The sequence below is a fragment of the Eptatretus burgeri genome, chromosome 7, assembly GCF_056783735.1.
Source record: "Eptatretus burgeri isolate ZD-2024b chromosome 7, Ebu_testis_v1, whole genome shotgun sequence".
NCBI lineage: Eukaryota > Metazoa > Chordata > Myxini > Myxiniformes > Myxinidae > Eptatretus > Eptatretus burgeri.
In genome coordinates, this window is record NC_140967.1 from 111887139 (window position 1) to 111902138 (window position 15000).

At 43.1% G+C, this 15000-nt stretch overlaps 1 protein-coding gene across 1 annotated transcript in view; it reads left to right on the plus strand.

Moving 5' to 3' along the window:
* Positions 1 to 499: 499 nt before the first annotated feature.
* Positions 500 to 15000, plus strand: part of ARG2 (arginase 2) — a 173602-nt gene continuing 159101 nt past the window's right edge. The window contains exons 1-2 of the mRNA XM_085890302.1: positions 500 to 790; positions 4602 to 4674. Coding sequence (XP_085746428.1) covers positions 515 to 790; positions 4602 to 4674 — 349 coding nt within the window. The 5' untranslated portion in view covers positions 500 to 514. The remainder of the gene's footprint in view (positions 791 to 4601; positions 4675 to 15000) is intronic.

The window sequence follows — 15000 nt, forward strand, 5'->3', positions numbered from 1 at the left end:
GTGTATGATGGTCGTTGTGGTGTCCACTTGAGATGTTTGTGTGCGTGGAAGACGCAGAACCGCCGCCCGTTGCTAAATGACAATCACATTTTTGACTTGCCTCTGCTGCACCGACAACTCCAACCACCACCACCACCTCACCACCACCACCACCTCACCACCACCACCACCTCACCGCCCAATTGCGCCAGGAGAGCTCCTCGATTGTGATCGGTTCACTTTTAGCAATCCTGCAGGTGGTAATGTGTGTCTTAATGTCCATTTCCTGCAAAATAATAAATTAAATTAAATGATGACTTGTTTATCACAACCCGACGATATATATATATATATATATATATATATATATATATATATATATATATACATGTATATATATATATATGAACCCGATATAGCCGTGAAATCGAGTCCATCATTATGGGGACGCGTGATTGGACAAGAATACGCGCTAACAGACAGTTCAGCCAATCACAAATGGAGTTCCGGAACCGCCTCCGAATCCGCCAATTGGATGGATCCCCGTTACCTTCGCTGCTGCGCTCTGGACCGACTCCAGTGTCGGAAATTTCCTTCACCTTTGGCTGTTTGTTTTTGTTTGTGCGTCACAGCCGCGCTTCCCGACGGCTCACTCAGGTTGTCCGTGAGCGTCGACGAGATGTTCAACTCAACGATGAGCACTCAGCGGAGAGGAATGACCCGGTTTATCCGGACCGGAGCCCGTGCCATGCTGTCCCGCCGGTCCCGCAACTCGGCGGGTGTTCTTGGCGTGCCGTTGTCCAGAGGACAGGTGAGATACGGGCTGCGGCACAGGTGGGACTGGGACTAGGACTGGGACTGGGACTCGATACAAACGCGGAGAATTTTTACACGTGTGTGCCGATGTGCGACTGCTCTTGAGTATGGGAGGTCGGAGGTTCGAATCCCAGCCGAGTCACATCAAACATTTTAAGTTTAAAAATGGTGCGTGCTGCTCCGTTGCCTGATGCTCCGCATTTAAAAGGGTAACGACCGGACAAACAACCTTAGGTTGGTAATCGCAGCGCAGTCTTTGGTGGGCCTAATGGCCTCCTTCGTTTGACGTTCTTTGGAAATGGAACTTTGGTCGTGATCATAATCCATCATCCATCATCCATCATCATCATTCCTTGGGTCTTGAGTTCAAGCCCATGTTGGGCCATTGAATAAACACCAGGTAGGGTTGACAGCCTGCCATCCTTCCGACGTTGGCAAAATGAGTACCAGTGTGCTGGTAACAGGGGCACTGCATCAACGGCACAGCTGTGCCACGGAAAATGATGCAGCCATTGGCTGCATACGAATACATAAACAAATAAATAAATAAATAATTGTTGTTGTTGTTGTTGTTGTTGTTATTGTTATTACCTGTTTGAGTGCTGAATTTTCCACGACGCAAGATGACAATATGGGATTTTTTTTCCAGGCAAACTGGATGAAACGTCTGTTGTTTATATGACAACCATAAGAGGCAACAATCGGAGCAAACAATACAGATTGTTAAACAATGACGTGAGCCACGATCAAGGCCAAGAGCATTCAAACGGTTCATGTTATTGTTATTCATCTTATTATTTTGATTTATAAAAAATAAAAAAATAAAAAAAACTTATCTGAGGCTAATCGTGGAGTTTTATTACCTCCTCCACCGAAGGTGGAAGGAGGTTATGTTTTCACCCCTGTCTGTGTGTTTCTTACTTTGCAAAAAAAACAATTTCACCAAGTATGTTGGACGGGAGCGTTTATCTGTTTTGGCTGTCTGTCTGAAATGTTAGTCACACGATTTTTGGCCACAGCTTTCAATAATCGTTCTCAAATTTCTTGTGTATAGAGGTGACTGGCCAAGGACAGCAACACGTAATTTTGGTGAAGATCTGAATGTGGTTCTGGATACGAGAAGTTTTTACGTGATTCTTCACCATTGAGAGATAGGGCCCAAAACGAAACATAGCACGATATCTCAAAAAGTTGTTCACAGATTCGGATGAAATTTGGTAGACCTGTTGGGTGTGTGACAAGGATGAACTGATTCGATTTTGGTTAATATCCGGATATTAACCAAAATGAGAGATTGCCCCAAAAACGATGCATGGCATGATATTTCAGTAAAGAAATTGGCTCCGATATATTATACTGGGTCAGGCATTGCAGAGCGGAGGTATGCCCTCCACCTTGTGCCCTTCTCGTTATTATTATTATTATTATTATTATTATTATTATCTTAATATAATGGAGCTGATGTGTATATAGCTATATCGATGTACATGTGCAGCAGTTTCATTTTGCCTTTGCTTTTGTAATGTGAGAATACACTTTAGCTTTGGTTGAAATGGGTTTCCCTTCAGGGGTTTTGGGAGCTTTCACCATTGTGGTTTACGAAACAATTAACTTGGAATCCAAACGCCTCGGACGTCTTTTCTTCCACGCTAAATTGTTGACCCTGACATGATCCAAATGGATGGACAAGGAATCACAAGCTTGAAGGAACAGAGAGAAACGCCGTCCCTCTTGCTACCGTCTGTCAACCTTCCTTCATCACTCCGCATCGATCTTGGTTCCACGTGACCTTCGGTGCTAATGCTCGTCAATGTAGAGCACTGTGCTTTTACCGGCCACAGGGAAACGGCGAGGCCCACAACTGTTGTTGATGAGTTTACCTGGGCCAGGCGGCGGTGGCTTTCTCTTCCACGTGGATCGTATAAGCGAATTTCCTTTTCTTGTGGATACAGGGGCAGAGGTGAGCATTGTGCGTAATGCCCTGAAAATTTGACAGGAATATTCATGACATTACGCTAAGAACAGTGCAAAAGATACTTTTAGAGAACGTCTCTTCCAGCTTTATTTGGGTTTTCGTCGCTCATTTCCGTAAGTGTTTACTATTGCCAACATCAGATCCTATTTGCAGATTTTTTGCGTCATTTCAATCTCCTCATAGATTTCAACATCGCCATCCATTGGATGCCTCAACACAGCTTACTATTTGCAGTAAAGCATCCACTATTTCATCGCTGAATATCATGTGTCTTCCATCCACACCCACATGCCCTTTTCAGAAAGTACTTTTTCACTTCCCGTACATAATGTGCAGATTACCTCGATGCTTATCTATCTCTTGACACCTTACAAAATAGATATGATTTGTCTTTTTCAAATTTATAAAGTCGGTAATTTTGCAATAAAAAGTCAATCTTCTTATTCACGCTTTTCCGTGACGTTGACTACCATATCCATTCTGTCTTCATGCTGCATCGCAGTATGATTTAACGGTGAATAATTTTCGATTTTCCACAAATATGCTGAGTTGATGTGTCTTTGGTGGTTGTAGTTGTTTCGTATGCAGCCTGTGGATGCTGGTTGCATCATTTTTTCTGGAAGCATGGCTGTGCCGCTGATGCAATACTCCTGTTACCAGTCAACTGGTCCTCGTTTCACCGACTTCGGAAGGATGACAGGCTAAGTCAACCCACCTGGTGTTATTCAGTCAACCCACCATTTCCAGTCAGTCATCCCAGCACTCATCTCCAGTCAGTCAGTTAGTCATTCCAGCTCTCATCTCCAGCCAGTCAGTCATCCCAGCTCTCATCTCCATCACTGTATGCTTCACAGCACTGACAACTTCGAGCTGAACTCTGCCATCTTGACTAATGTAACACGAAGACATGTAGCGTCAGAATCATGAAACTTCGCACCCATTGGTGGGAAGAACTAATGTGTTGACTGTGCTTGGTTTCATTCGAATATCTTTCCGTGTTTTGAAGAAAATAAAAATGAGGCATTACTTTTGAACACGCTCGTACATGTATACATTTATTCTCGATAAGTATTAATATCCAAATTGGTGTTTTGTGCACATTCAAGTTGCATTCCTGAATTTATATTATTTTATTTTTAAAATTTATAACAACCCATTCAGAATACTAAAACCGATACAAATATGATGGTGGCTCTTTCGTAATGTTGATTCAACATGGTGGCCATGTTGATTCAGCCCCGCCACGAGACACTCCCTTCCCTCATTCCAAATTGTCATCTCAAATAACTTATGCATGTGACGAAATTCCATGTATTTTCCATTTTGCACATCCAGTGTGTCCAATACCTGACCTGTACCTTATAACAATGCACAGTCAGCTGAATGCACAGCACACTGCACAGTCAGCTGAATGTTGCCGACCGGTCATATTCCAAAATGATTTGGTGGTCGTTGTTGCTTTAGACTTAACAAGTGAGGGTTTGCTTCTCATGATTGATCTCATCTCCAGTGGGTTTTATTTTGTTCTGTCAGCACGATACTGTAAATGTTGCACGATACCATGATGCTGCGTGAAAAGAGTCGGACTTTAGGCCGGTGCCACAGATGAACAGGGGATATTGATGGAGGAAATCTCACCTGGCTTCCTTTCCACCAATCTGTATCTGATCTGTCCTTGACACACCTCAGTAAGGATCTAGGACTTCAAAATGGCCAAAAAGAATAAAAATAATATAGCTTTGGATATTGGTGTGAGAAGTTGTGGGAAAATGAGAAGGTGGATTGGTTTGTAAAGTGTGGTGGTTGTCCCAAATTGTGGTTTTGTGTGCAGAGGAAAGCTGGTGTGGAGTTAACGCCGAGCGCCTTGAGGAAAGCTGGTTTGCTGAGCAAGATGGAACAGTTGGGTAAGTAGGTCGTATACTGTTAATAATCAAGAATATCGTTGCTTTTTTGGCGGGGGTGGACATTAGTTCAGAATGTTAAGGCCTTAGCACTTTGTGCTTGTGTTTCATGTCATTCGTAGGGCTTTTGAACCCGTTTTAAGTACATGTGTTGAAGGGTAAGTTGTCCTTTTTGCATTGTTGGTGTGACAATGTTGTACAAAATAGTGGATGAAGAGATGGTAAGGCTTTGTGTTTTCTCACTGCCCCCCCCATGTATGAATAACGGTGGGGCCAGGTGACTGCATAGGACATTGTATTGCAAAGAATGAGTGGGTTATTTTGGTCAAAACTGGCCATTTTGTGGTTTTTTTTTTAATGAGGTTGAAGAACATTGGTGGGGACTGCCTGCTGCGTAAACCAGATTGGCTGTAAGGCCCAGGTGTGTTAAGAGCCTTGATTGGCCTGGTGTGGCCGTCTTGCATGCCATGGCCGCCCATTGGATGACGGAAATGATGCGGACCAGTAGGAGGTGAAGCAATAACTACTTGTTACTAGCTGCCATAAAAAAGATTTAAAAAAATGAAAAAAACCAAGCCAGAATGCTGAGGAGATGCAGATTTCTCTCTTTCTCTCTTTCTCTCTTTCTCTCTTTCTCTCTTTCTCTCTTTCTCTCTTTCTCTCTTTCTCTCTTTCTCTCTTTCTCTCTTTCTCTCTCTCTCTCTCTCTCTCTCTCTCTCTCTCTCTTTCTCTTTCTCTCTTTCTCTCTTTCTCTCTCTTTCTCTCTTTCTCTCTCTTTCTCTCTCTTTCTCTCTTTCTCTCTTTTTCTTTCTCTCTCTCTCTTTCTCTCTTTCTCTCTCTCTCTTTCTCTCTTTCTCTCTTTCTCTCTTTCTCTCTTTCTCTCTTTCTCTCTTTCTCTCTTCTCTCTTTCTCTCTTTCTCTCTCTTTCTCTCTTTCTCTCTTTCTCTCTTTCTCTCTTTCTCTCTTTCTCTCTTTCTCTCTTTCTCTCTTTCTCTCTTTCTCTCTTCTCTCTTTCTCTCTTTCTCTCTTTCTCTCTTTCTCTCTTTCTCTCTTTCTCTCTTTCTCTCTTTCTCTCTTTCTCTCTTTCTCTCTTTCTCTCTTTCTCTCTTTCTCTCTTTCTCTCTTTCTCTCTTTCTCTCTTTCTCTCTTTCTCTCTTTCTCTCTTTCTCTCTTTCTCTCTTTCTCTCTTTCTCTCTTTCTCTCTTTCTCTCTTTCTCTCTTTCTCTCTTTCTCTCTTTCTCTCTTTCTCTCTTTCTCTCTGGCGTCATAACGGCCAGTCCAATCGAAGTCAAATTTGGTGTGTGACGTCCTTAAGGTAATTCCTACAAAACGGTATGATCAAAACTGATGAGATCGAAAATTGAAAATTTATGTCATCTTGTGACGTCATTTAGACGCACTTCCGATGACGTTACGTCAAATCCGACACTACATATCCGAAAGGTATCTCCTCATGGAACAAGCTGCGGTGGTTGCATGTCGATAGCTGTATTATGAAGGAAGTTTTGCTCAAAAGAGTGTTTTTGACCTTTTCATGACCTTGACCTTGACCTTTGACCCGATCGCTCCCAAAATCTAATCAAGTCGTCCTTGGATACTCACGAATCATCCCACCAAATTTCATGCAATTCGGTTTAATACTTTCCGAGTTATGCGAATAACAAACAAACACACATGTTCACAAATAAATAAATACACAGCGACCAAAACATAACCTTTCGCAGAATGCGAAGGTAATAACCCTCAGTTTTCCAAGGAAATTCCTATACAAACTTATTATATGGTTTGGGTGCTAAAATATTTTGTCCAAAAATCTATGGGATCTGGATGGTTATGGGGAGTGGTGCCACCTATAATAATCCCTTTCGGCAAACATTCACTTGAGACTTTCTCTGACCATATTTTTAATAACCATCAAGATCCCATGGATTTTATTGGTGCATAAGATAGTACAAGTATTGTACTATCCTCTGAAAATAAAACATTCATGGGGCCTTGGTGGTTATGGCAGTACAGGGGGTCTCAAGACCACTTCGGGCTATACGAAGCCCTTTTTCAAGCCACACTCACTCCCATAACCATCCTAATATTTTGAAACTAATATTATCAAATGAAAGTTCCATATCTACACTAACAAAACCAATGGTAAAATCCATGGGACCTTTTAAAAACAAAGAATAAAACTGGTCCAAAGTTGCCGTGTTTGACAGATAATGTACATAGCGATGTACAGGTATATGTACACGACATGTACATGGTCTGCCTCTATCACCAATTTCCATCACTTGCTACAGAAGTCCACCATATTCCATTGCTGATTCTACAGGGTACCCCACAGAAAACCAGGAAATTTCAGATTTTGAGATTTATTTTGCCGTATTTTACCATATCAATAAACTAACATATACATTTTCTAACCGTTTTTTTATTTTATTTCAGAATGCAGCAGTTATCAAATTTTCAACATGAGGTTGAAATTTTTTTTCTTTTTCAAAAGAACATCCAACTTGGGGACTGAAGAAATAAACTGATATAAACTCGACAAATAAACTGTACCAAATTTCCTGGTTTTCTGTGGGGCATCCTGTATTTGAAACTGTAAAATATGTATGTGTGATGAAATAAATGCTGTTTTGAGCAAATTTTGTCTTTTGTATGCATTCCTTATCTTGAAACCACGTAATTATGAGATGCAAGGTGATTTCTTTCATTTGTATTTGCCGCCTTACATGACTTTTTTTCCCATCATGCCATTTGTAATTTCCTTTTCTTTGTCTTGGCAAGATGAAAGAACATGTAAGAAAAGAAAGCTGAATTTATATCCCCCCAATCCTTATATAATCATACCTGGTAAGTTACAATTTCCCACATTTGTCTGCTGATAAATAGGTCAAAGGTTATCTGGGATGAGCAGTTTTGAAATCCAGCATCAATTCAATCCAAGATACCATGTGTTTACTGTCTGTTCCTTTGTGAAATCACCATAGTTCTATCATTAGGCATTATGAATGTCGGTCATACGAATGCCATTGTGTCAGGGATAGAATGTAGGTCATACTCATGCATTCATATCATTAGGCATTATGAATGTAGGTTATACTAATGCCATGGCTGAGTCTAGTTCATGCTTCGTTGATTTATTTATATTGTTACTGGCCGGGGGTCGGCCGCCAACCGACCGCTCTGAACGGAGCCGCAAGTCAAGTCGGCCCGACTGATCGCCCGGAATATAGATCATCGCCCGGATAACTCCGAGCGACGGGTCCTTGTACAAGAATCGAAATACGCCAATCGGCAGATCACGTGGAAGAACAGAAATCTTCATTCAATGAGGGAATGGATGCAACGAGCAGGTTTATATCCACACAAGGACATTTATTATAATGAAACACGTATGCAATTAAATAAGACAAAACACGTCTGCAATTATACAAGCAACAAAAGAACTACAACCGTCTACTTATTATATACAGTCATTTACACTTAACAGCAGTTCCTACTTATTAGACGGGCCCACGGACACACGTACGCGCGCACGCACACACATACATACACACATACACACACACACACACACACACACACACACACACACACACACACACACGAAACGGTGGCTGAGGCCTTTAATCACGAGCTCCAGCTCGGAGGACAGGTGAGCTGAAACTCAGAGCTTGAGTCGAACCTTTCCACCTCGTGTGGTCTTCAACTTGTCCGGACCCGGGCTCCAGTGAGAGCGAGCTGGATCCAATCGCCGCAATCCTTCCTGAGCTCCCGCGAATCCTCCCGCGCTTATCAACACGTGCCGGTGAGATGAGGCGCCGATCCTTCCTGTCGATCGTCGCTTCCTCGAGGATCCAACTCCAAGAAGAGGCTGACGTGTCGCACCAAGCCGGGAAACAAAATGGAGAACGACAAGCTCCACGAACCAAGAGGAAGAGGAAGAAGAGGAAGAAGCCTCCACTCGCAGCTCGAGCCGAACAACCGGCTCAAGTTCCTTCCAAAACAAAGCAGCAGCCAAAGCTCACTGAGCCAGCCGAAGCAAAAAGCTTCCGAAGGCCTCAAGCCAAGCAAGCCAAGCAGGACCCGATGGCTGAACGACTGCTCTATCCGAAGCAAAAAAAGAATTTACTCCTCCCACGGGACTCAGCACACAAACTCTGCCCACGGGACTCCCACGAACTCAGCCCTACCACGGGACTCCCACACAAACTCAGCCCACGAACTCTTTACACGGGACTTTCACGAACTCAGCCCACGAGACTCTCACGGGACTCTTTTTGAACAAAGAAAAGATGTCCTCTTTATCCTTTGCACCCCTCCCCCACACCCGGCGTGACTCATGCCCTCGTGATCCACCCCCGCTCAACCACGGGTGGGACGGACTTATTCAAGTCACTGCAGGGTTCTTCTTCCTCTTCGCAGAAGAGGGGGAGGGACGTCTCCATTGTTCGCTCCCTAACTATTAAATCGATCCGCAGCGCATCTAATCGATTTCAAAACATTTAAACAATGGAAGGTGAGCTATCTAGGGAACATGCACTTATCGACATAGCTGACTAAGGGAACCTGTATGTTGTGTGCGATTGAATTCCAAATTCGTAACAATATTTTGGTTTGTTTAATGAAAGCCAGTAGAGAAATGGGGTGATTTGAACATTGCTTCCTGCTGTTCATGTAAATAACATCTTATAGAAAAAATCCTTTCATTTATGCACCAATAAAAGTTTAGGCCTACTTCTCTTAACACATACTTTTGCTCGACAGTAAATGCATCTTTTTGTTTCAGGGGACATCACTCAGCCATGGCATATAGATCGTGCATTTTCTGCAACGGAAATCATGGTATTTGTGGCCCATTTCTTCCACGAAGAGCTCACTCGCTGACCAGTATAGCATCACTGCATTCTGGAGAATGGAGAGGCTGTCAAGGTTTCATTCCTTCATTTGTGTGGAAAGGAATTATTCATTTGGCCCAGTACACCAGAAATCGAAGAACACCCAATTTCAACAGTTCTGTGCATGCCAACGGTTATCAACAATCGATGCCAGCTGATCTTCCAAAAGAAAGATGATGAAGATGCCAAGGCGTACATCAAACGTTTTGCATAGAAAAAATGTGGACAGATTCCCATGGACAATCCCAAAAATACTGTTTGTTTCTTATAAACCATCCTACCCAAGTGTTGCATAAATTGTATCTAAATATTTCATGGATTTTCTTCAAACTTTTCAGGAAAATAAAAGATTCACATCGAGAAAACATTTTTCTACCTATCTCAGCCACATTCAAAATAGCATGGGGTTAAAGGAAACAAACAGATTTTTAGGATGGATGGCCCAAAAACAGATAAGACATTTAGTGAAAGTACTTTACTCTTGAATCAGCAATGGAATATAGTGGACTTCTGTAGCAAGTGATGGAAATTGGTGACAGAGGCAGACCATGTACATGTCGTGTACATATACCTGAACATTATATGCACATCAATATGTACATTATCTGTCAAACAAGGCAACTTTGGACCTGTTTTATTCTCTGTTTTTAAAAGGTCCCATGGATTTTACTATTGGTTTTGTTAGTATAGATATGGAACTTTCATTTGATAATATTAGTTTCAAAATATCAGGATGGTTAGGGGAGTGGGCGTGGCTCAAAAAAGGGCTTCGTTTTGCCCGAAGTGGTCTTGAGACCCCCTTTACTGCCATAACCACCAAGGTCCCATGAATGTTTTACTTTCCGAGGATAGTACAGTACTTGTACTATCTTATGCACTAATAAAATCCATGGGACCTTGATGGTTATTAAAAATATGGCCAGAGAAAGCCTGAAGTGAATGTTTGCAGAAAGGGATTATAAGCGCACCACTATCCATAACCATCCAGATCCCAAAGATTTTTGTTCAAAATATTTTAGTACCCAAACCATAAAATAAGTTTTTATAAAGGAATTTCCTTGGGCAACTGATGGTTATTGTAAATAATTCACTTTGAAAATGGAAAAAAATGGCATGCTTGATTTCAATAAGAAACTTTTTCTCATGGACTTGCAACATGTGGATATCTTTCCATTACCCTGGTTTTATCAAGACCGGTTGCAAGCCTGGCAGCCTCTTGTCATGCACTGAGATATGGTGCATCACAACACCAAAACTTTCTCGACGAGCCTATCTTCTACAATGCACTTTTTCTTAACATACCTCGATCACATGCTTACGTACAATGCTTCATAAGCTCCAGCGTACCTGTCATACGAGATCTGCGGAAAACAAGAATGAAACATGGCACTCAGTCAGGCATATTGCGACGACTGTTGGAATGCACTCTTTAAGAACTGTCTCCCAGCTCATCCAGGAGGTTCTGCATACCTCTCAAAGTTTGGGACTCCATTTTGATGCCCACAACACTGTCCCTGCAATCCATGTTCCTTTTGTTCCACAGTAATGCATAACATCACTTGTATTAACAGAAACTGTGATCTGTCTTCCTCTCCACTTCCTAGTGTTGCTAAAAAGTGCCTGTACCACCTTTGTGTCACCATACAGCATCCTAATGTGTGCAAAGATAGTTTTGGATCCCGATGGAAGGGGATGTTGCCTCTGGGGTCCCCCCTGTGCCCACAAAGGGCTGCAATGTATGTCCCACCGATTGTAAAACGGACTGGTGATATCTTTTGGAGAATTGTACATTTTATTTTACCTGCGAATGTTTTATTACGTCATTTGAATGTTTTAAATTCCGTTTCGTGTTCCTTTTGTATGGCCTCTGAAGATTTATATCATGCCTATGTTGACTGTGCAAGACTGACCCCACTTTTTACCTTTTTATCACAATTTTGATGTTGCATGAAAATTGTATTTTTTTTTCATACTTTTATTTTTGGATTACCGCTAAATTCCAAAAGTCATGTTGAATCTGCTCTCGCCAATTTTATAATAGCCGAAGGGAAACTAGCAATTTATAAAACAAGGAAAACCAAACTTCTTGCAAACCCTGATGCTAATGACAATGTTTTAACTGTTTTTAAAGCCCTTGCCGTGGCCAGATTACGTGCAGAATTTTATTTTCACCAAAATATAAATAATCTAGAACTGTTTAAGCAGAAATGGTGCAACAGGAATGCATTGTGTAAAGTAAACCACAGTAATCTTATCATTTCAGTTTAACTGTGTACTTGACTTTCCTTTTATGACTTGTTTAAAATGTTATGTGTAACTTTTTCTTAAGCTTGTAAAAATAAAGGTCTCTCTCTCGCTCTCTCTTGCTCTCTCGCCCTCTCGCTCTCGCTCTCTCCCTCCCTCGCTCTCGCTCTCTCCCTCCCTCACTCTCGCTCTCTCCCTCCCTCACTCTCGCTCTCTCCCTCCCTCACTCTCGCTCTCTCCCTCCCTCACTCTCGCTCTCTCCCTCCCTCACTCTCTGGAGCTGCTTGTTCCCTCTAATCCGATCCGTGCCACTCATCCTGTTGTCTACCTTGTGCCACTCGTTGTTCTGCCAGCCTCGTTAGGTCCCATTGTTCCAGCATCTCCCACTTGACTGGTTCCTCTTGTGAGTGTGGAGTGAATGGTTGTTGGTATATTAAATATTGTTGTTTAAATTTGAACGTGTTCCATCTTGTACCAGGATTTCTGTATCGACTGTCTCATCCCAAGTGCCCCATTGAAAAACATCTTTATTTGTCAGAGGCTGTGTGTGCAGCGAATTCCCTCCACTTTTGCCCCACTGACCTTTGCTGCTTAGGGTCTCCCCGAGCATTAAATTGGAGATAATTATATTGTTGATAACCGACATCATGTGGTTTAGACCTCGGTTGGAGTACAAAGTGAATTCTCATCTTTGGTGCAGATCCGCCATCAACCCCATTCTGGTAAAACTACCAAAATCACGAATCACTGCTCATCTTCACTCTTTCATTCCTCTTTTTTCCTGCCTTTGGAATAAACTCCCACACTCTCTTCGATCCCACTCTTCCCTCCAGGCCTTCTAAACAGCTGTTCACCACCACCTCTAATTTTCCCCCATCTCAAACCATGATCTTTTCTCCCCCCCATTAAAAAAACCCAATCCCACCTTCTTCAAATTCCCTGCTTTCCTTCCTGAAAGTCCCTGTAATGTCCATCTTGTATTCCCCGTGTTCCCCACCCCATCCTTCTCCCTTCCACAGATCTCCTAATGTCTCTGTTCCCCACCGTTTTGTCCTTCCCTCTCCCACCCCTCTTGTCTCATTCCCCCCCACCCCCACCCTTTGCTGTGCGTTGTGTGTTCGCTCTCATATGAGCCTCGACAATGTGTACAAAAAACAAAAAAGCTTTGTTCTAAATTGCTTCAAGCACAGTCATCCTTGAAGCAATTTTCTTCGACGTACAGTCTCCGCATCACCGACGGTTTTTGTGCTCAAAACCTAAAAGCTCACAAAGGCAAAGCTTTTTTTTTTATGACCGAGAGCAAATTACCCATAAGGTGATTGCATCACCCCACCCCCTCACAGTGACCACACACACACACACACACACACACACACACACACACACACACACACACACACACACACACACACACACACACACACACACACACACACACACACACACACACACACACACACACACACACACACACTATTAAATGTATAGTATCGGAGTTATTTCTAAAACAATATAATTTATAGGATTGCTGTAAATTATGTAAATTTCACATCCAACATTAAACTTCATTTAAACTATAAACCTCAAAACATAGTTCCCTTTTCTCAAGTAAGAACCTTAAACTGCAAACAATTGAATGGTTTCCTGACCACACGGATCATCAGCTGGGCACAGTTCTTCATCGAGGTTTGCATCCTTTCAGCCCAGAGCCTCTCCAAACGGCAGATCCACAACCTCGGTCATGGATCCACATCAGTAGATTACCCACATCAATAGATTACCCACATCAATAGATTACCCACATCAGTAGATTACCCACATCAGTAGATTACCCACATCAGTAGATCACCCACATCAGTAGATCACCCACATCAGGAGATTACCCACATCAGTAGATTACCCACATCAGTTGATCACACACATCAGTAGATCACCCACATCAGTAGATCACCCACATCAGTAGATTACCCACATCAGTAGATTACCCACATCAGTAGATTACCCACATCAGCAGATCACCCACATCAGTAGATCACCCACATCAGTAGATCACCCACATCAGTAGATTACCCACATCAGCAGATTACCCACATCAGTAGATTACCCACATCAGCAGATCACCCACATCAGCAGATCACCCACATCAGTAGATCACCCACATCAGCAGATCACCCATATCAGTAGATCACCCACATCACTAGATCACCCACATCAGTAGATTACCCACATCAGCAGATCACCCACATCAGCAGATCACCCACATCAGCAGATTACCCGCATCAGCTGGTCACCCGCATCAGTAGATCACCCGCATCAGTAGATCACCCGCATCAGTAGATCACCCGCATCAGTAGATCACCCGCATCAGTAGATCACCCGCATCAGTAGATCACCCGCATCAGTAGATCACCCGCATCAGTAGATCACCCGCATCAGTAGATCACCCGCATCAGTAGATCACCCGCATCAGTAGATCACCCGCATCAGTAGATCACCCGCATCAGTAGATCACCCGCATCAGTAGATCACCCGCATCAGTAGATCACCCGCATCAGTAGATCACCCGCATCAGTAGATCACCCGCATCAGTAGATCACCCGCATCAGTAGATCACCCGCATCAGTAGATCACCCGCATCAGTAGATCACCCGCATCAGTAGATCACCCGCATCAGTAGATCACCCGCATCAGTAGATCACCCGCATCAGTAGATCACCCGCATCAGTAGATCACCCGCATCAGTAGATCACCCGCATCAGTAGATCACCCGCATCAGTAGATCACCCGCATCAGTAGATCACCCGCATCAGTAGATCACCCGCATCAGTAGATCACCCGCATCAGTAGATCACCCGCATCAGTAGATCACCCGCATCAGTAGATCACCCGCATCAGTAGATCACCCGCATCAGTAGATCACCCGCATCAGTATCTCACCCGCATCAGTATATCACCCGCATCAGTAGATCACCCGCATCAGTAGATCACCCGCATCAGTAGATCACCCGCATCAGTAGATCACCCGCATCAGTAGATCACCCGCATCAGTAGATCACCCGCATCAGTAGCTCACCCGCATCAGTATCTCACCCGCATCAGTATCTCACCCGCATCAGTATCTCACCCGCATCAGTATCTCACCCGCATCAGTATCTCACCCGCATCAGTATCTCACCCGCATCAGTAT